The 23869-nt window shown below is 40.4% G+C and overlaps 1 protein-coding gene across 1 annotated transcript in view; it reads right to left on the bottom strand.

Moving 5' to 3' along the window:
- Positions 1–23869, bottom strand: part of SCAPER (S-phase cyclin A associated protein in the ER) — a gene marked incomplete in the record, with an annotated part of 4815867 nt that overhangs the window by 74337 nt on the left and 4717661 nt on the right. Inside the window, 1 exon segment of the mRNA XM_044077465.1 lies at positions 12919–12970. Coding sequence (XP_043933400.1) covers positions 12919–12970 — 52 coding nt within the window.

Below are 23869 nucleotides of genomic sequence, written 5' to 3'. Positions count from 1 at the left end.
CACCTTTATAGGCATGTTAATCAGTCTCTGCATATTATTTATTTGGATTTCTTATTGAAAAAAAGCATGACATTTCACACAGTCACTTGTACATACCTTATAGCTGACAACAACTGTATATTTTTGTCCTTGCTCCTTTAAAAGATGTCTTACCATTTTACTGTGATTTGTATAAATTACTTTATAACTCATGGAGCTTTTCACCCCAGGCCTCTGCAAAAATGGGTTTTGGTTCAGTCGGACTATCCACGTTAAAAAATGAAAATAAACACCTTACCAACTTACTCACAAGCCAATACTGTCCAATTATTGTCAACACATAGGTTCATTAACATCTATCAAGCACAAGCTGTCTATATTGACCTCTAAACTATGGGACTCTCCTTGTAGAATTATGCAGCATACCTATTTAGAGCAAATTCAGAAAAAAAAACTATTAACCTTTCTCAGAAAGAAAGCCACTTGTACCCACTTCAACTAACCATCAAGAACATAAACCAAGTTAACAAAACTGCTAGCACTAATATGCTTCATTGCCTTTTTCCATAGTGGCACATCTCGTTTCCTTAACAGTATGTCTTCTTCAACAACAGTTCCTCCCACATCCCTTATAACTCTGTATCACAAATTAGCTTCACAATCACTAGCTGTACAAATTCAGAACCAATTGAAAGTCATACCTTTTTCTAGCATCTTTTACACTACAGGCATGTATACAGTATTCATCTCCACATGTTTATTCTACTGTATTGTTTAACTGTACTCAGGGGCATGTCTAGCACAAGGTGATGTTGATGCTGGCTGAGGGACCTCATAAATAAACAAAAAAAGAAACTGTCTCACACATCTCCCAATCCCCACCTTGATTACCTGGTTCCACTTAGTTGCTCTGTTCTGCCCTAGTTTCTCTTTCATTGGCTCAAATGCACAGCATCTGAGCAGAGAGACTTCCTGGAATTAAACATCAAGGGCTATTTCAGCTAGAACAGATCAGCTGGTAAAGTAATGGTATGAATGCAGATGCAGGAGCTAAAGAGCACAGTCATGTATGGACTGGCTAGTAAAGTAATGTGCAGTTGTGTGTGTGTGTGTGTGTGTGTGTGTGTGTGTGTGTGTGTGTGTGTGTGCGCGTGTGTGTAGATCACTTTCAAGTTGGAGCTGGAACACTTAAGTCATCTTGCTCTTCCAGATCAACAGAACCTCTCAGACTAAAGGCTTAATATTATATGGTACAGTAACTTCATCCCTGACTGGCATGCATTATGATAATGCCAGTCCTTGGAATTTCGTTTTTCTTATTGTTTAGAAAATCCAGCATCACTTTTTGCCTCATATTCATGCCAGTCTGTGCCAGCTACTACAGAATCATAGTTCTCATTGCTCGGAACATGCAGCATCTTTTTGATTCATATTTATATTGTGCCCTTAATCAGGTAAATTCCTTTTCAGGAGCACTGTCTTGTTAAATGACTTGTTCAGAGTTATGCAACAGGCAGATGGAGGTGAAAACCCTCTACCCTTGACTACAGAAAGCAGCTCACTATGAACTCAGAGCCTTAACCTTTTGAACTAACTGTCAGACCTTTGATAACTTCATTTTCTGATAAATCACTGAGGATTACAGTCAGTAATGTCAGTCACTGGAGTTTCATAGTTCTTGTTGTTCAGAAAATGTATATTGACAGCCAAACCTGTTGTTCTGTTAACTGGCAGTTTGGGCAGAGGATTAAGGCTATATGAACTATTAACAAGCTACTTCCAGGGTTTGTTTCTCTGAGGCTTTATCTGCCTTCTGTGTGATCTTGAGCAAGTCACTTGACCAGACACTGTGCTTTGGCTAACTGGGAATTTGGACTAGGCTAGTCAATTGTTTCCTGCACTGAAAGCCTGGTATGTATTTATGAACTTGCCTCTTATCTCTTTTTGATTTTCAAGGACATCCCTCAATTTGCCCCATATTTACATTCTGTCCCTGTTAACTTATTTTTTTCTGGTAAACTATTGAGGACTACAGTCCGCCAATAATGCCAGTCATTAGAGTTTCATAGTTCTTATTGTTAAGAAAACATGTGTCCACACAATACCTGTTGTTAACCTTTTAGGTGAATTAAAGTTGTCTAACCATTTAAGGTTTCAGCTATTAACAAACTGCTTTCTGTAGTCAAACGTAAAGGGCTTGAATCCTTTTATCTCTATTTGCCTGACTTGCAACTCTGAGTAAGTCATTTAATAGGACAGTCATCCTGGGTCGCCTCTGAAAAGGAACACTTTGTCCAGTGAGCTCACCTGGTTAACACACAAATAAAGTAAAATAAAATTAAAAATAAACTGTCCTCTCTTATTTTTGATTTTGTCCAAAATTATTGAACGAAGAAATTGATAAGTATTTTTGTCTGTTCCTTGCAAATTTGAGAAACATGTCAATTTCAGACTTTGTATCCTTTAGAAAATGCTTGCTAAAGCAAAGCTTGCTATTCTGGTAATTTTTTAAGTATATAAGAGAAATGTTTAAAATCTGCTTCTGATGTTACTTTTTTGTCTATGATTCTTAAGCTAAGAAGCTGAATGGGCAACTGGGAATTGCAATGGGTTGCACTGTACAGTTATGACAGCAGGGAGCTGAAAAACAGTTCTAGACTGTTATTTAAGAATTTATTCATTCACGAGATCTCTGGCAGATATCTGAGGTGCACTGCCTACTAGTGCCTATAACGGAGGGTTGTGTGCTTGTTGTATGCATTCATGCATAGTGCACAGTTCTCAACTGTCCCTTATTTTTTCCTCATATTTGTGGTCTGTTCCTCATAAAATTTGTAGCTTTCTGGTTAAGTGCTGTGCACTGTAGTAAGAAAATAATGGCAACCATGTTAAGTTTCGGATTTTATACCTTTCAGAAAATGTTTGTTAATACAAATCCTGTTATACTAACAACCTTCTAAGTATATAAGACCAATATTTATATTCTGTTCCTGATTTCTGGGTAGTTGCCACTGATTCTTGAGCTAAGAGATTGGGAGAGCATGATGGGGTGCCATAGATTACACTGCAAGGCTCTCACGGAAGTGAGATGAAATACATATTTAGGCCATAATTTATGCATTTGTTCATTCATCTGATCTCAAGCAAATATCAGAGGAGCATGAAGTCATACAAGGGGCTGCAATTTCTGTGTGGTGCATGCGTGCATAAGTATTTGGTTCTTGTGCCCCATTTGACTAGGATCTCTCTCTGACTGCACTGTCTTCATTTTAAAAGTATGTACTATTTTTGTACTTTACTCACAATTTTGTGTAATTTCTGTATTCTCTCTTTCAACTGTTATTTAATTTCATGGTTTTCATTAAAAACTCTGTACTTTTTTATTCACTGTGTTATGTGCTTACTGTATTCACTCTTTCAGGTGTAATCCCTCCTCGCCCTGGCAATATAAAAGGAAAAACAAACAGAATAATGGGGGCCGGAGGTAGGGAGGGATTGCTACTGCAACAGTGACCTTCTACAAGATTTACTGTTAAGATCACTGTTGCAGTAGACCAAGATATTTGTGTATGTTGCCATAGCTTAGAAACTGAGGAGGAGGCTAACCAATTCAGACTCCAGGAGGCCCTGGAGAATGGTCAAAACAAAGCCTATTCTACACCTGGAAAAATAATCCAGTTTGTAGTGCTTTTTTAAGTTATCTACTGTGGAACAAGTTGTTGTCTCTAGAAGACTTCGCATTCATCCCTTTCAAGAAAGCTGCCAAAGTTCTTGTGGAATGGCCCTTAACCTGGCCTGAAAGTTTCTTATTACAGTGAGCATAACACATAGCATAATCATGAGACACTCACTTGGAAACAGTCTGCTCTGAAACTGCTTGTACTTTCCTCTTACTTTCACAGGAGAAAAAATGCTGATCAGCTTTCCTGAAGGCTTAAGTTTTGTCTAGGTTGTATCTGAGCCGCCTGTGAACATCAAGAGACTTTAGAATCTTTCTCTTCCTTTTCCTTGGGTTCATAAAAAAAAGGAGATTAGTAGTCTGTCTTAAAGTAAACTATAAGACCAGTTTAGACATAAAAGAAGGATTAGTTCTCAAGTAAAACAGTTTTCCATATTAGGAATCTCAATTTAGCCTTATGAGCTGGTTCAAATGGAGAAAAGGTAAGCTTTTCATAGACAAAGTTAAGAGCCCAAGGAGGAGTCACTTGTTTCCTAGGTGGACACACATGCAACACTCCTTTCAGAAACTAATTAAGTGATAATGGTTAGAAATGAGAGCTCTAACGGCAAACAAGCAGAAATGGCCAACAAATTAACTTTGATAGAGGAATAAGAAAGGCCAGTGTATAGTATCTGAAATAATCAAGAACGAGAGGCAATTGAGCCAATAGGTGTTCCTGATCTTCAGACTAGCAACAACTAGACATGCTTTTCCAGTTGTGCATGATGATTTTCTAGTAGTATTGTTTCACCTCCTATAACATCTACTGCATCTTCTCAGAAAAGGGATACCTAGAGGGAATCAAAATTCTATCACCCAGGCAGTGAGTTGAAGAGTTTTCAGGTTGGGGTAAATCAAACAACCCTCTGCTATGTGTGAGCACATCCAGTCTGTAAGGAAGAGTGTAGTAATTACCCTTGGCTAGACTGAAAAGGAAGGACCACTGCTGCATGGGCCACAAAGGAATCACTACCACAAATTTTGAAGAGTCCTTATGGATCTTTAGAAGAACCCTGGATCTCAGTGGAAAAGGTGGAAATAGTACAAAAGGAACATTCCTGTCCAAGGAAATGAGAAGGTATCTGTCTTTCAGACCTGTTTGCAAGGAGTCCTGGAACAGAATTTCTCTAGCTAAAGAGATGTGCTCCCCTTAAGAAGATCAATACTTGGGGGACCCCAGGATGAAGTTTCCATTCATGGAGGCCTGTCCTGGTCCTGAGCTTGCCTGTGACCATGTTTTGCTCTGACGGACTGTATGAAGCCGGAACAGTCAAACTAGGGTGACTTGCTATTACAGCAAGCCTGCAAGGAGGGTATAAGTCCGTACCCCCTCTTTATGTAACACATCACTGTGGTTTTGTCTGTGCAAAGTTGAAGTGGCACTGGGAGGTCAGAGATGATTTAAGACTTTCAAAGTGTTGATCAAGGCCAATATATTTGATATTTATATGTTTTTGTCTGCCGTGACAGCTCTTGCAATTTCATCCCTTTAGAGACTTGCTCACACTGCCAGCTCTGAAACATACAGAATGACAGACTGGAGAGGGATTGGAAGACAAAGTGGGAGACCTGGATTGCAACAAAATATGTCTACCTACCAAAGTATCCCCCTGTTTACAAATCCCAAAACAGGTATATGAAAAGGGGTTTCCTAAGTTTGCATGAATGTACGCTTGTTCGACAAATGCAGGGGTGTAATTTAATGTTGACAGTATGGATTGCTGAACAGTAAATATGTCGATGGTATGGAATGTCGATATAGTTAAGTGGGGTTGGGGGGTGACAGTGTGTGTGTACTTGAGCTAGGGTTAGCTTCTGGGATGAGTGAAGAGTAGGTTTGTGTGTCTGCGTGCAAGTTTGTGTATTTTAGGGTAAGGGTTAAGGGTTAGGTTAGGGGATACATGTAGTGTTGTTTGTGTGTGTGTGCATCTGAGTTGGTTTTGTGTAGTGGCAGTGTTACAGGAAGGTTTTAATGACAATAAGGAGTAGGGTTAGAGTTGGAGGAAGGAGTAGGGTTAGAGTTGGAGGAAGGGGCAGTGTTAGGGTTGTGCATTTGGATATATGCGAGTTAAAATGGCAGTTGCTTTTAGATGCAACTAGTTACCCAGGCATAAATGAGAATGTTAGTATTTTTGGAATACTTAAGCTAAAACATATTTTGGGATAGATGGTTTTAAGCAATTTTTATTTAAAGTTAGTGCAATAATTTTTTTAATACATATTTTTAAAAAATTAATGTAGTTTTAAAATAGTAATGTATTTAATTAAATGCATAATTGGTTGTGTTGATTATTATGTAACTGAAGTTGCATAAAAGGGTTGGGCTACAGTGAAAGGATGTTCTGATGAAGTCCTAACATTGGTTGGATGAAAGCACTTAACTTGGTTACCTGTCGTGAAGTGTAATAAACTTTGTGGACTATCCAGTGGCTTGTGGTGTTCCTTTTTGGAATTTGTGTTTCATTTGGTTATAACTTTTTTAACAGAAACATAACACTTTTCCTCACAAAATATGATAAATAATAAGGGACTCAGGGCTGCCTGACTACCAAAAAAAGGGGTCTGACAAGTGCGTACTAAAACTCATGGCAGTTGGTAAAAGAACCTGACAGGAAAAAATAATTTTTGAGGTAAACATTTTGAACCAAAAAAATTAAATTTTTTCCTCAAAAAAAAAAAAAAAGACAACAATGTCAGATTTGAGGTAAAATTTAGTGACAACTACTAAAAACACCAATTCTAGTTTTTAGCAAATATTTCTAATAAAATTAACAACTTTTCTTAACAAGAAATGAAGTAGAAAGTATTTTGAAATGGGTTACTTACTTTCCCAGTATTGGTGAAGCTCTAGCCAACCGTTGATCATTCAAAGCCAGCAGGGAAGAGTGCACTTTGACATATCTGAAGTTTTGGTGCCCTAGCCACTGACTTTGTACTGCTTTCCTAGAGCTGTACAGTGGCTAGTGTGCACTGGAATCTGGCCAGCTGGTCCAATCCTTGGCAGGATGTCCCATATAACTCTGCCTACTGCAAAAGTGATCTAGTGATGAACATCTGTAATTTTTACCAAAAAAGTATATGTACTCTACTTAGCACAGACATTGAATATTCCATTGTTACACACCAAGCAAGGTATCAGTCTCATAGAAAAGGAATATTTTCTCATACTTTAACATACACCATGACTTTGTCAATTTTATGTTAATTGGATGTCTTCCAGTTACCATAATGCTGTCTGATTAAACTCCAGTATTCACAGGTCAAGTTTACAACAGAACTTTATAAATTACTAGTTTGTCTTTTCATATCAGGCCACTTGCTAGGTCTTAATTGCAATATGGTTCCCATAGTAACATTTTTTAAATGTAATGAACGATGGCTATCTTTTTGAAACTTTGTGTCTGAAGTAATACAGTGAAATAAGGGAACTGAGAAGGTTTACAACTAGACTACAAATAAATCAAAAAACAGTCTCTCCAATTTGAAGTCGCTGCATTACTAAATTCCAAAGCCCCCAAAAAACAATTTACAAGACAAAAGAACCTGGCAGCATACAAGACAACTGCAATTTTTTATATACCTTATGGATGTTAAAATACACAGCTCTCTCTCTCTCTCACAAACTACTTTTAACACAACATAGAAATTCAAATAATTCTAAAAAAACTGAATGGTTTAATTGAAGAGTAGTTAAGTTTGGAGCAAACTAATACAGTTTAGTAAAAGTAATTATGTATTCAAAACAGCACTGGTTTACAAGACTAGGAGTACAAATATAAAACAATGTGAATTGAGTAGTGACAATAGATATAGATATCTCACAGCTTGACATGCATGAGAGTTTTAGTAAATCTTGATCACAAATTTATTTCAGTAGAGCTAACATGACAGTAAATAGGGGCTATTGCTTTTTTTCTGAAAAGGTTTACCACACACTCTGATGTAATCAGCAAAAGTGATAAGGGACAATTTCATGCAGACTTTCTTCTTGTAGCACACCTAACTGCAAAATGGAGATGTAGAGATGTTTTCTATATGTAGGATGACCAATTATCAAGTCATGCATCATCATCATCAGGGGTTGGATGAGTCCAAGCAACCTTGCTCTTTATTCTCTAGGGAACACTGGCTATTTTCTCCGCAGGTAGACAACTGATGCAAAATCAGACAAGTAGACTATCAAATTCTTATGGATTTAAGGTAAACTCATAAGAAGTTTGTTTTGATAAGCTTGTGAAAGAGATGATAATGCATGGGAAAAGATATGACCAATAATGTTGCTATACCAAGTTTACAAACGTTTTTAGGTAGACATTTGACAGCACAGTGGGTAGTGTTGTTACCTCACAGCAAAAGGTGCTCTGGTTCGATTCTCAGCTGGGGTGCCTTCTGTGTGGAGTCTACATGTCCTCCCTGTGTTTGTGTGGGTTTCCTCTGGGAGCTGTGGCTTTCTCTCACATTCCAAAGACAAACTGTAGGTGGACTGGACACACTAAATTGGCCAATGGTGTCAGTGTGCATGCCAGTGTGTTGTGTGGAAGAACTGCCACAGCAGGGCTAAACACCCAGCAGTGCAAAACCTTGCTTCATGTGCAAAAATGGGAAAAAAGGTTGTGGATGTATGTATGGATTAGTTACAGTTTCTAATGTTAAAGCTGTTTTTGGGAACCTACCAAACTGACAATTTTGTAGCTTTAGTAACAGACTTTTATATGCTAACTATATTCGATAATGGTTTCTGTGGTGGCTAACAGATGCATTTACTTTTGGAACTCTTCACACTGCACCATGTGCAGTCTGTTATAAGAAACATTAAAATTAAACAACAACTGAAATCACCATAACAAAGTCAACTGCTGTACTGTACTTTTGCATATCCACTCAGCCATATTCCAACATATATTAAAAAGAGTTTCAAAATCAAACACGAGGACAGGGAAGACAAATGTTCAAAACAATGAAAGAAGAGTACTGGAGAGGGTTGCTACTCTTAGCAGTGGCAAAAATCTCTCTCCACCTCTTTCTCCTCCCACTACATCATCATCTCAGTTTATAATATAAATGATACATCAGTGGAAGGCAGAATGTCGTTGTGCCAGTCTTGAACTTAATCACATCGTGACAGTTTTCTTAACAACAACAACAAAAAAAAAGTCAGTCCAAAGTGGCTTTTTAACAAACTCCAGCATTCTGTTTACACTGCAACAGAGTACTGGAGTTTTTACAGTGCTTTCTGGACTACTGGACAATCATTATGATCAGTGGATGGTCCAGAAAAAAATAGACTACAACTGCAGTGTCAGAGAACAAAGTGAGCCATCATCAGCGAGATGCAAGCCACACAGAAGTAGGAAAGGGAAACAATCACTTGCATTTGAGTACAGACACAACAGTGCATCCTACGGATTCAATGTTCTGGTTGTCATTTGTCATTAGACTCCCAGATCAAGTCAGTGAAACAAGGTGGGAACAAAACTTTGGCTCCAGCTCCCAAACCTGGTATTATGAAGGTGCACCTTACTTCAATTCATTTACATACAAAGATACAGGCCTGGACAACATTTTATTGTCAAGTAAAAGTGGCTTGGGAAAGGGAGTAAAACCAAACACAGCAGTAGATGTATTAAAAACAGCCAGCCTCAAAAGCCTTAGAGCAAGACTTCAGGTTTCTTCCTTTCTTGTTCATACCTAGGTTTCCTGGATGAGCCTTCTGACATTCCTTTGACTGGGCCACTTCCATCAACATGCGCTGGGAGCTGAACAAAGCCCACGGACTTGCTTCTTAGAAGATAATGAGTTGCAAGGTTAACTGTTGGTGAGGGTGACACCTACCGACTACATCCACCTTCTCAAAATAAAATTCTGTTGATGGTTGTTTTGCATACTAATTTGATGGTCATAGTCATACCTGGAACGTCTGTGCTCTACATGCATCCAACTCAGGTACCTCCCGAAAAAAGCAACCAGAGCACAGATTCAAACTTTGTGAACTGCTACAGGGAACAAGGGACTACAAACATGTACCTTAACTAGGGTTACCACCAGACCTTTGGTCAGTTGTGTCCTGCGAAAAAAACAAAACAAATAGGTGTCCTGCGAAAAAAAAAAAAACAAATGGCCAATATCCGGAGATTTTAGGAAAAAATGTTTCCTAAGTGTTCTTTAATAATTGCATAAAACACTTATTTTTATCTGAAATAAACAAATGCTACAAGAAATAGCATAAGCAACTTAAAAGCTACAAGAATAGCCTTTTATTTCAGCAAAAAAAAATTGAAATTCTGTTCATTGCACTAGCTGTGGGCATGTTTAATTCTGTTCATTGCACTAGCTGTGGGCATGTTTTGTCGTGCAAAATCTCATGTTTCTAAAAAACATGTCCCACTTTGGGCATTTGAAAAGGTGGCAACTCTAACCTTAACCTCAATACAGTAAGCTATTTCCATTTATGGGGGCTCTCTTTTTTCAAAGCATGTGCCAATATTGCTATAGGTGTGCACTTTTGTAATAAAAAGAATACTATATATAGGCAAAAAAGTCATGCACCCACAAGCATGGAGACTTCAGATTTTTAGAATAGCCATAAGAAGTGTAAAAGAATATATGTATTTATACACACACACACGCACACAAATATTTATATATCTAGATCTATTTCTCTCTCTCTCTCTGTATGTATATATATATATATATATATATATATATATATATATATATATATATATATATATATATATATATATATATCTTCTTCTTTCGGCTGCTCCCGTTAGCGGTCGCCACATCGGATTATCTGTTTCCATTTCTACCTGTCCTATGCATCTTGCTCTGTCACACCAATCACCTGCATGCCCTCTCTCACCACATCCATAAACCTTATCTTAGGCCTTCCTCTTTTCCTGTTACCTGGCAGCTTCATCCTTAGCATCTTTTTCCCAATATACTCTGCATCCCTCCTCAGCACATGTCCAAACCAACGTAATCTTGCCTCTCTGGCTTTGTCTCCAAACCTTCCAACCTGGGCTGACACTCTAATATACTTATTCCTAATCCTGTCCACCATCATCACACCCAGTGCAAATCTTAACATCTTTAACTCTGCCACGTCCAGCTCTGACTCCTGCCTTTTTGTCAATGCCACTGTCCCCAACCCATGTAACATAGCTGGTCTCAGCACCTTTTGATTTAATTACAGCATTCAGTCTTCTTGGGTACACATATGCCATCAATTAAGGAAACTCTGATTAACCCCAAATAAAATTCAGCTGCCCTAGTTGGATTTTCCTGACATTTACTCAGTTGCCTGCTACAGCAAAAGCTATGGTTCGCAGACAGCTTACAAAGTATCAAAGGGTCATTGTTGAAAGGTATCAGTCAGGAGAAGGGTACAAAAAAATTTCTACAGCACTGGATATACCATGGAACACAGTGAAGACAGTCATCAAAAAGTGTAGAGAATATGGGACAACAGTAATGTTGCAAAGAACTGGAGGTCCCCCCAAAACTGATGAAAAGACAAGATGAAAACTGGTCAGGGAGGCTGCCAAGAGACCTACAGCAACACTGAAGGAGTTGCAGGAATTTCTGGCAAGTACTGGTTGTGTACTACATGTGACAGCAATCTCCCATATTCTCCATATGTCTGGACTATGGGATAGGGTTGCAAGACAGAAGCCTTTTCTTACACAGAAAAACATCCAGGCCCAGGTAAAAGCTGCAAAACAGTACATCAAGTCTCACAAAAGCATGTGGAAAAATGTGTTATGGTCTGATGAGACCAAGGTTGAAGTTTTTGGCCACAATTCCAAAAGGTACGTTTGGAGCAAAAACAACACTTAGCATCACCAAAAGAATACCATCCCCAAGGTTAAGCATGGTGGTGGCAGTATCATGCTTTGGGGTTGCTTTTCTTCAGCTGGAACTGGGGCTTTAGTCAAGGTGGAGGGAATTATGAACAGTTCCAAATACCAGTCACTTTTGGCCCGAAACCTTCAGGCGTCTGCTAGAAAGCTGAAGACGAAGAGGAATTTTACCTTTCAACACGACAATGACCCAAGCATACATCCAAATCAACAAAAGAATGGCTTCACCAGAAGAAAAAGTTTTGGAATGGACCAGCCAGAGCCCAGACCTAAATCCAATAGAAAATCTGTGGGGTGACCTGAACAGGGCTGTGTGGAATAGATGCCCTTGCAAACTAACAGATTTGGAGCACTTTTGCAAGGAAGAGTGGGCAAATATTGCCAAGTCAAGATGTGCCATGCTTTTAGACTCCTAATGAAGAAGACTGAATGCTGTAATTAAATCAAAAGGTGCTTCAACAAAGTATTAGTTTAAGGGTGTGCACACATATGCAACCAGCTTATTGTACGTTTTTTATTTTTTATATTTTCCCCTAACAGATTTGTTTGTTTTTGAATTGAATTTTAGGTTATAGGTTACATAAAAGGTGAGAGAAGTATTAAAATGATTTATTGTGGTTTCATTTTTTTATATCACAAAAACCTGGCATTTTAACAGGGGGGTGTACACTTTTTATATTGTGTGTGTGTGTGTGTGTGTGTGTGTGTGTGTGTGTGTATAGATATATATATATATATATATATATATATATATATATATATATTACACACACACACATGTATGAATATTATAGGTTTTACCAATGCATGCATTTGTCATATGCTGAAATTCTGGTTTTATCAGTGGTGAAGTTTATCAAGTTGTGTTAGAGTCAAACTTAATTTTATCAATTGTAACATAATTCAGGAGCTTTCCTTTTCTTTCTGGTTGTACAAGCCTGGAGTTAGTATATTTAATTTCCAAGGATGTGAGGCTGGAGCCCGTGTGTCTGTGAGCAGGGGACATGGGGGTGTGTGAAGCCCCCTGTATAAAAGTTTTTTTTTACCTTTTTCAATGATTTAGGTGGTGATTAGTTTGTTTTGTGTTTTAAACAAACTCACTGGTGATCATTTATTTTACACACACACATTTAACTACTCAATGAAGCACATCTTTTATTTGTAGCAGTTCATGCTCAATACATAATTGAATACTTTAAGATAAACATGTTGAATCTCTGCTTTGGATATGCAAAAAAAAAAAAAAACAAAAAAAAAAAACTTTTGATTCTTTTTTCTACTTACATAAATGTAAAATGAGTCTCAGCATTGCTGCTGATTTAAATGAAAACAAACTAACTTAAAAAAAATGCCTACCTTCTGGACGAGATGTTTTATGATCCATCTGAACAGTATTTTGTGCACAGTCCTGAAGAAACAAACATACATATTTAGCATTAAAATACTTCAATGTAGCACCAACAAAAAAAAACTTACAACTTGAGCAAAGCATCTTACAAACGTAATAAATTTTCTCTCATTTGCTTATTTTGAACAATGAAGTAGAAGCTTAATACTATTCCATACACTACTGATGATACCATTTAAATGAGATGAAAAGTCAAAAACAGATGTAGCATCACAAATTAACAAAGTCACTCTACATGTAAGCAGTAACCCCTTTGCATGCAAGTTAACCATAATAAAATCATCATTATACTTGCAAGTCAGTTGAGCAACAGGTAGCACATTTGCCTTTGACATACAGGGCTGTGTGTGTTCTATTTCCACACCTGATAGTTGGAATGCTGACAGTGCAATGCAGCATAAGGAGGGAAGGGTGCTGTATGTGTGAGTGTGCTATCTTTCGGATGAGATATTAAACTGAGTTCCCATTTCCTTGAGTTAGTGGTAGTTCTGTTGAATCTAAAAGATCCCACTACACCTATCAAAGGAGAAGGTCTTCTTTAGTAACACAACATAAAAAAATAAGAAGTTATGTACCTACCATAACGTTCCATGTTAGTTGTCTTCTTCTCGCCTTCTTTCTTGCTGGATGGGTTCGAAGCCTATCCTCGGCTCCGACTCGGCAATCTACTAAAGCTTGAGAGCTATTTACTGGCTTGAGGCCCTCCCTATATCCCACAATGCTAGGCGTCAGATCCCCAGATCTCGTTTGGCAGAGCTAACACCAAGGAAAGATTCAAGGACACTTGTCCAACCACAAGGAAAACTATAGTACAAAGACAGAGGAGGACACCATGAACATCAGAGTTGACCAGAGAAAGAAGGCCCCAAAAGGGGACTCTTCTCGGTCTGTCCAGGCTAGGGGGATGGAGGGTGGGACGCAAGAAAGAAGGCGAGAAGAAGACAACTAACATGGAACGTTATGGTAGGTACATAACTTCTTAATGTTAAGTTGTCTATCTCGCCTTCATTCTTGCTGGATGGGACAGCATCCCTAGCACCTTAGTCCTGGGTGGCTCATCGAAACAGACTCTTGAGCACAGTGGAACCAAACTCAGCTCTATTCCTAGAGGCCACATCCAACTTATAATGCGAAATGAATGTATGAGGAGTGGCTCAAGTTGCTGCGGCACAAATAGATTCCATTGGTAGTCTTGCTTGAAAGGCTACCGACATAGCCAATGCCCTGGTGGAATGACCTTTAGGTTTAGCAGGGAGTTGTTTATGTCTGAGTTGATAAATCAAGGTAATAATAGAGGACAACCACCTGGATAAGGTTACTTTGGAAACTGGCCATCCTTGTTTGCCCTCAGCATAGGATAGGAAAAGTTGGTCTGATTTTCTTATTTGCTTTGTCCTGTCCAAGTAGAAACATAATTGCCTGTGAACATCCAAGCGGTGCAAATTTTGTTCAGCTTTGCTCGAATAGTTAGGAAAAATATGGCAAATCAATAGACTGATTCAGATTTGTTTCAGAGGGTATCTTGGGTAAAAACGAAGGATTAGGCCTAAGTGAAACTCTGTCCTTATGAAACACAAGATAAGGAGGACGAATACAGAGGGCTTGAAGTTCCAAAACTCTCCTAGCTGATGTGATGGCTACCAAAAAGAGAGTCTTCCAGGAGAGCAATTTTAAGGAACAGGAAGCCGCTGGTTCAAAGGGGGGAGAATCAAGGAAGCCAATATCAAGTTCAAGTCCCACGGAGGCGGGGGATCCCTGACCGGGGGCCTAAGTAACAAAGTTCCTTTGAGAAAGGCCTTGCAAAGTTTGTGGGACATGATGCTGGTTTCTGACAGGCTAGCATGGAAATTTGCAATAGCAGCTAATTGGACCCTAATGGTGGCAGAGGAGGAACCAGCTTGAAAGAGCTCTGCTAAAAAATCTAAAACATGATGGACAGGGGCTGTAAAAGGGTCAATATTCCTAGCCTCTGCCCAGAAGGAGAAACATTTCCACTTACTAGCATAAGTCTTCCTAGTGGCAGATTTGTGCGAAGAAAGGATGATTTCATGCACCGGCTGAGAAATTAGCGGAAGCCTGACTAAAGTTGGAAGTGGAGCAACCAAGCTGTAAGGTTGAGAGACTGAAGAGAATGGTGCAGCCCGCCCAACTGATGGACCAAGAGGTCTGGCACTGGGTCCAGATTCCACGGCTGCTCCAGCAGGTTGCGATGCAGGAACGGGAACCAAACTTGTCGAGGCCAGTAAGGGACAATGAGGATCATCCTGGATCCCAAAGCGGTCGCCTTCTGAATTAGCTTGGGAATTAGGGGAAAAGGTGGAAAAGTGTACAGAAGACCCCAGGGCCAATCGTGGACTAGAGCGTCTCTGGGGGAGTGGCCGGGAAGGGGGAAGAGAGTGAAGAAGTCATCGCACTTGCTGTGGAGAGGGGTTGCAAAAAGGTCGCAGCAAGGTTGACCCCATCTGCGGAAGATTTTGTCCGCTACTAATTGATTGAGAGACCACTCATGAGGCATGAGAATAGCTCTGCTTAGCCTGTCTGCTATGATGTTGGACCTCCCGGGGATGTGCGTTGCTATCAGAAACTGTTGAGAGGAGATCGCCCACTGCCAGAGTCTGAGTGCTTCTCGACATAAGGGATAGGACTTGGTTCCGCCCTACTTGTTGACGTACCACACTACAGACATATTGTCTGTCTGAATTGCAATAGTTCCATTGGGTAGAGAGTCCTGAAGAGCTTGCAACGCCAAAAGCACCACTCTCATCTCCAAGACATTTATGTGCAAATGGTACTCTAGAGGTTGCCAGGTGCCTTGGACAGTCCAGCCCTGAAAATGCCTCCCCCACCCAATCAGGGAGGCATCCGTGGTCACTGTGGCAACAGGAGGAGGAAGAACTCACGGTCTGCCCTGGAGTATCAGAGGGGAGACCATTCACCAAGCTAGGTGGTCTTTGCATGATTTAGTGATTATCTTGTGAGACATTGGAAGCTGTTGAAAGGACCATTGAGTAAAAAGCATCCACTGAAGAAGCCGCACGTGAAAGCGAGCGAGGGGAACTAGTATGATTGCTGCTGCCATGAGGCCCAAGGTCTTTAGTACAACTCTGGCTTGAATCCTTTTGCACTGTAGTAAGACTTGCACATGTCGGCGGATTTCTGAAACTCTGTCGAGAGGAAGCCTTGCAGACAGATCTTTTGAATTTAAGATTGCGCCTATAAAGATAATAGACTGAGAAGGCGACAATGCAGACTTTTCAAAATTTATTGATATACCTAGCTCGGTGCAAGTTTGGATGGTATAATCCCTGGCTCGTAGTAGTTGATGCCTGGTGGGAGCAGTGAGGAGCCAGTCGTCGATATATGGAAACACCTGGAATCCTCGCCGTCTCAGGTGAGCCGTAACCACTGCCATGCATTTGGAGAACACCCTGGGGGCTGTGGTGAGACCAAAGGGCAGGGCCCTGAATTGATAGTGACTGGCTCCCAGCCAGAAGCGGAGAAACCTTCTGGAGAGCCTGTTCATTTTGATATGGTAGTACGCATCCTAAAGATCTATGGAGCACATCCAATTGTCCTGACCCAAAAAGGGTAGAATGGACTGGAGCGTGACCATCCGGAACTTTGTTCTTTGAACAGACTTGTTTAGCCTGCAAAGATCCAAAATGGGTCTCCAGTCCCCTGTCTTTTTTGGCACCAAAAAGAACTTGGAGTAGATTCCGGATCCTTGCTGGTCTGCTGGGACTGGCTGGATGGCCCGTTTGTCTAGCAGTTTTGAAATTTCTAATACTGCCTGTTCCCTTAGACCGGGTGGAACATCTGGAAGGGACTTTGTTGTTTGTACCGGGGTGTGGACAAAGGGAATCTTATAACCCTCGGATATGGTAGACCGTACTCATTTGTCTTGTGTGAGGAGTTGCCAGGCTTCTGGGTACAGTGACAATCTTCCCCCGACTACCTCCAAAGGCAGACAGTCAGGCAGCCCCTCAGGGGTGCTGAAAGGGTTTGCCAGAGAACAATTCTCTGCTACCCTGATTCTGCGGGCCCCCTCGGCCCCTTGGGCAGCGTCTATTATTGTTCCCTCCCCTGCCCCTGGAGGGAAACTCGCCACGTGTGTCAGGCACGACTCCCTGGGGTTTCCAAAACCACATTTTTCCACTCTTCTGACCCTTGGGGTATGGTCTAGAGGGAGTAGAAAAACGGACTCCCATGGCAGAGAGAGTCTTGCCTTCCTGCTCACACCTGGTAAGGGTATCTTTCAGCTGTGATCCAAACAGAGTCGAAGCATCAAAAGGGATATTGGTGAAGGACGCCTTAAAGGGGTCAGCAAAGTTGCATAACCGCATCCAGGCATGTCTTCTCAAAGCCACGCCTGTACCTGCGGCCCTAGTCGCCCCATCGGCTGCATAAGAAATGAGCCGCATGGAGGAGTTGACGATAGAATTAAGGGTTGCCAGTTGGGAGTTTATCTTGTCTTGAGCCCCCGCAGCTGATGGATCCTGAAGAGTATCACCCAGTTCCTTAAGAAGATCCCTTTGGAGACGGGTGAAATGGCACAGATAATTCATCGACAGCATAGAGAAGGTCGCTGAGGAAAGCATTCGCTTCCCATACCTGTCCATTGTCCTAGATTCTTTATTAGGTGGATGGACAGGCACCGAAGGGTCAGCCAACTCCTTCTTTGTGGCTGCTGCAACCACCATGGCATCAACAGGGACACCTTTTGTCAAAAATTGCTTGTTGGGTGGGGCTGTAATAAATTTAGTGGGCCTACGGGGAGTTGGTTCCACTGTGTCCGGGGGCTGACCACGCCTTTCGAGCCACCACTTCCATTAGTGGGTCAAAAGGGGGAGACACCCAGGAGGTGGAAGGGCGAGAGCCAAACGCGTCCAGGTAGACCAACTCATCCTCTGAAGGGTTAAGGGCAGTCCAGTTCCCCCTCTGCTTAAGGATTTCTAGGATGTCTGAGACATCCTCAGAGGGGGATCTTGGGGACCCTTCCGAATCCTCCAAGTTGGTATCAGACGTGACTGACTCAGGGGAGTCGACATGTTTCCTCTTACATTTTCTCTTCCGGGGGGGCTCCTCCGAAGGATCGGGGGAGGCCTCGGAAGAGGAAGATATGCCCAATGGGGCGACCTGGAGTGTTTGGTCTCCACGCTTGGGGTCAGGAGGGTGGACAGAGACCGATGCAGGCACCATGGGGGGAGGAGCCGAAGGGGCTGATCGAGGGGCCGACTCAGGAGTCAGCACACTCCTCATGACCTCGAAGGCGCCCCTGTCAGACAGAGCAGAAGATCCCCGCTCCAAGGAGATGAGAACCCCTGTCGGCACTGAGAGGGATGGCTCCGAGGCCGAACTCACCTGTGCCAATGCTCCGAGAGGGAGAACAGGGTTGGACAAGGGTCCGATGCCACGCGCCCCCTCGGAGCAGACAGAGTCTCGGCGCCCAGATCCCTCCAAGGACGGAACCAAGGAAGAGATCAGAGCCGATGAAGGAGCCGAAAGGTGTGGTATCGGCTCCGACGTCACCAAGATTTGAGCCCCAACTGGCTCCGGCTCCGAACACAGGGAGGGAGTAGGAGGAGGAACTGCTGTAGATACCGGGACAGCCACAGTCTGTTGAGATGGGCTGGTTAAACTTTTGGCCAGGGCCTGCGACTTAAGGAGTCTACTGATCACCCTCTCTAGGACATGATCAGATAGCCTGGAAGACCGAGATGAGTGGGATCTATGGCTTTTCTCAGACTGGAGTAATGGTGACCTCGGAGCCGAGCGAACCGATTCTAGGGAAGGGGACCTAGAACATTCTCGGCTCGAAAACGGTTCCGACAGTAAAGTCGGAGCCAAATGAGGTCTAGAGGTGTCGGCTCCAGCCGGAGCAGACGAGGAGGCAGGTGCTCCACCAGGCGACGGCTCCAAACTGGGAGCTGATGGCTTTGCGGGCTTAGAGGATTTACCCGACGAAGGCTTGTTCGGGGATCTTTCTGGCTTAAGTAAGCCTCTCAGGATGAGCTTGTTCCTACACTCCTGCAGGACTCTCGGGCTGAAGGCATGACAGACCGAGCAGGAGTCCTGCAGGTGTAGGGGGCCCAAGCAATAAACGCAAGAAGTGTGACCATCTGTCAGAGACATCTTCTGACAGCACGAGTCACACTTCTTAAAACCTGAGACTTTGGTATCCTTAGACATGATGAATACCAAAGAAAAAAGTCACTAGTGCTTAAACACACAGAACAACACACACACTAGTTAAGCTAACAAATTTAAACAATTACACAGCTAACTATATATAAATATATATATATATATATATATATATATATATATATATATATATATATATATATACAAGTCTACAACTGTAAAAGTAAAAGAGCTAACACTACCCTATAACACAAGGAAAGGGAGGGAAGATTAGCCACTGAGAAAAAAAGTGGGGAAGGGAAGAAACTCTCTAACTAAAACGAGTTTCTAAGAGGGAATATTAGGGAGTAAACAGAGAGTAAACTAACCGGGAAGTTATAAATATAAGAAAAGGTTATCGAGAAAAAACTAAAGTTAACTTTTAATATATATATATATATATATATATATATATATATATATATATATATATATATATATATATAAAAAAAGATTAATACGACCTGGAGCCAAGTAAATCGCAACCTCATAGCAGAAGAGGCAAACGAGATCTCGGGATCTGACACCTGGCATTGTGGGATATAGGGAGGGCCTCGAGCCAGTAAATAGCTCTCGAGCTTTAGCAGATGGCTGAGTCGGAGCCGAGTATCGGCTCCCAACCCATCCAGTAAGAATGAAGGCGAGATAGACAACTTAACATCATTAGTTACATACTTACACAATGTACACACTTACAGGTCCATATATATACCCATTTCTACTGTTTTTTATATTGACCACTGTACTTATAATATCCTCAGTAGTATTCTTCCATAACTGACCTCCACTCTTTCGATAACCATAATCTGATTTTTTGCAATATATCTGCCAAATTCCATTTCCTATTTAACAAAATGTCATCCAGTCTTTTATTCCAAATAACCCATATTACATAAAATAAATTCTTATCTATCCTCATTTATTCTTTCTTACTTTTACAATATCTGTACACAGTCATACTCATATCTAATAAGACTGCTGTAAACTAACAACGGATGGAGCCAGGCATACAAGAAACTCAAGTTCCAAGCAAGAACTCAAGAAATAAGGCCGTTCAAATGACTCAGGCAGCAAGCACAAAAAGTCCAAGTATATATAAAAGCATATAAAATCTCCTTTATTGTAGTCGACAAAAGGTAAGCGCTTTCACTACCTAGCTTCATCATTTATTTGTGCATCATTTTTATTTTTATTTTTAGTTCATGTTGTCCTTTTTTGCATAGAAGTTCATTCTTGTTCTTTTGTATGACATACTTTTTATACATGCATATATACTTATTCTACATAATTCAATAGTTTCTTATGTTCTTTTTGTTTTATTCTATGCCTGATTCTGAACTGTTTCATTGTTTGATTGTATAATAAATGACTTGATTGATGTGATTTGATGATTGGCTGCTATGTGCTCTTTGTTTAGTTTAAATAGTGGCTGTGTCAGTAGTTGTTCTATGGTCTGATGAATCTAGATAGTGAAAGCGCTTACCTTTTGTCGACTGCAATAAAGGAGATTTTATATGCTTTTATATATACTTGGACTTTTTGTGCTTGTTGCCTGAATCATTTGAACTGCCTTATTTCTTGAGTTCTTGCTTGGAACTTGAGTTTCCTGTATGCCTGGCTCCATCCGTTGTTAGTTTACAGCAGTCTTTTGGTTTATTTATTTCTACTTAACAACAGAGGACTTACCACTTGGATTCCACTATTTTGCTTTCGTTGTTAATACTTGTATCTATATTATCTCATTAATATTAAAAAAAATTCTTCATGCAACTTTTTCCAGAGTTTCACCACTCTTTTACATTTCAAAAAACATGCTCCGTTGTCTCTTTCTCCCCACAAAATAAACACACTCTTTCAACTTTCTTTTTATATGGCATATTCTTTATTAGTAACTTACTATCGGTCTCCTAGGAAATCTTTACACTCAGCTATCTTGTTACACCACTTTTTCCTCACTGTAATGGCTGTAATAACTTCTTCTGGTAAAAATTTCTATTGAGTTACACAACAATAATATTGTTTCACCACATTACTATACCACATCCTTCTACCTTTCTCTGTGTTATCACGTTTTATTTCCATGTTGGTATTTTTCTTGATAATTTTAATGTCTTCATTTATATATTCTTGTTCTCTTCATTGCCCAGAGTGCTTTGTACTCGTACTTAAACCTTCTGTTAAATTATTGTTCTCTCCCTTTACCCACTTTAAAGCTCTACACAAGTTTAATGAAGCAGAATAAGCAAATTAATTTAGTAACCCTATCACCCTTTCATCTTCACTCACAAAACACATCTCTTTTCACTGGGGTTAATCTTGAACCCAATTCCTACATTATCTTCTCCAGCAGAACCTTTTCACACCCATTCAACATGGCTTCTACCCTAACCACAGCACTACTACAGCCCTCCTGTCATTTACACATACAATAGCTGAAGCCTGTGATAAAAAACACCTCGTATCCTGCCTTTTCCTCAACATCTCCAAAGCCTTTGACACTGTATCTCATCCTTTACTTCTAACTAAACTCACTAACCTCAGTCTATCTGCTTCCACCCTAGCCTTTTTCTCTAGCTACCTGGCTCATAGACAATAATCTGTTCAATGGCTCTCCTCCTGCTCACCCTACCTCCCAGTGACAACCAGGGTACCCCAAAGTTCCATCTTGGGCCCCCTTCTGTTTAACATCTTTTCTAATGAACTTCATACTTCCTGCAAACAATCTGCTCTAATTCAATATGCTGACGTCTCTACTCTTATCTGCACTTCCAGCAATATCACCGACCTTCACACTCTTACACAGGACACTTTTCTTTCTGTTGAAAAGTGACTGTCTGATAATTTACTCATCCTGACCCCCCCAAAACAAACTCCTGATATTCCTCCCTCATTCTTTCTCTCACCTCAAATCGACCCTTCTCATCACATCCTCTAACACCACCACCATACAACCCGATTCCCACACAAAGCTTCTAGGTGCCAGCATTGATGATGAACTTAAATTTAACCTGTATATCCTTCAAAGTATTAAAAAAACTCACCAACAATTGGGTATGCCCTATCAAAACCATAAATTCTTGACCTCTAATGCTAGACTCTCCCTTGCACAGGCTCTTCTTTTCACCTCCCTTCTCTATGCCACCCCAATCCTAACTAAAATTCAGTCCTCTACTCTAGACAAACTCCAACAAACGTACCACAAAATAGCAATATTTGTCACAAACGTCCCTTATAACTCACTCTATTGCCTCGCACTGAACTCTCTTCAATGGCTTGAACTTCCACAACAACTCCTTCTATCTCAGTTTCAAATCACTCACTCCATACTACACAAACCATCCTCCTGCCCTGCTCTCTCCTCCTTAGTAGCTACTCATACACCCACTCGCACACTCTGCACCTCCAACCAGCAACTCCTAGATATTTACCTACCAAAGAAAACTATTGGTAAACTTCTGTACAAATCTTCTGTATCCCAAGTTTGGAATAAACTTCCAACACACATAAGCTCCAATACCCACCCTATACACTTTTAAGAAAAAACTCAGACTTCACTTACTTAACACCAAAACTTGTACTTGTCTTGACCCGACCCAACTCCACTACTATCCTGTATACTAACCTTCTCCAAATTTGTCTTGACCCTACCTAACTCCACTACTATCCCTTATCCTAACCTTCTACAATTTTTCCCTCATATTGCCTTAACATCTTTTTCCATCTCTTGATACCCCTTCCACTCTATACTTGCATTATCATCGCTCATACCTCACAAGGTGTACTGTCCTAAACTACTACTATTTAATATTCACAGTACTCTACCACTTCAAAACTGTTATTGATACCATAATAAAAAAAAAAGGGGGGGGGGTCTTACTACTATTGTGTAAATATCTACTGATCTGATTTACCATAGTCATTTTCTTATCTTATCACTGTGAATTTCTATGTAATTGCTTGGTAAGCTGCATATTTTATGTATTATAAAGTGAATGTTTTATGTATTGTAAACCAAACTTTTAAATATAATATACTGTCTGTAGCTGGAGCTTTTCTCCTTGGGTCTCCACTGAAAATGGGTCTCTGGCCCAGCCGGACAAACCCGGTTAACAAATGTCAATAAATAAATAAATAAAATAAATAAGACAAATTGCACAATTTCCTTTCAATATTTTTTCTGGGTTCATATAAACTTCTGACAGACATGCTATTCTTCCCTTTAATACTGAATTCACTACATAAATCTTTTCCTGAATACTAATCTATGTGGCATCCACACAAGATGTATAAATATTTTTCATTTTTTTTATAAAACTCTTCTATTACATCATAACTACATAATTTTTCCAAAATTTTATCCCTACAAAGAAACTTCTTTCACTGAAAAATACACCCCCCCAATTTTCACGTCATCGCCCAAACCCTTAGATTATCTTTATTCAAGGTCTTCCAGTTTCCTTTAAACATCCATTCAGACAAAACAACACTTATCTAATCCATATTTTATTCTTAGCAAATACAACTATATTTGTCTGCATATGTCCGAACTACTGGAATCATCACCTCCTTTTGCATCATATATCTAGAATCTTTTGTTTTATAAGCTACTTTACTCACTATCACATTAATTAAAAATGCAAATAATATTCCACTCATGGGACATCTTTGTCTTACAACGCACATTTTCTTTACTCAGTCACCCATTCACTAACACAC

This window comes from Protopterus annectens, chromosome 7.part0, assembly GCF_019279795.1.
Source record: "Protopterus annectens isolate FY-2018-M chromosome 7.part0, PAN1.0, whole genome shotgun sequence".
NCBI lineage: Eukaryota > Metazoa > Chordata > Ceratodontiformes > Protopteridae > Protopterus > Protopterus annectens.
The sequence above is the reverse complement of the archived record's forward strand: the minus strand, read 5'-3'. Positions and strand labels throughout refer to the sequence as shown.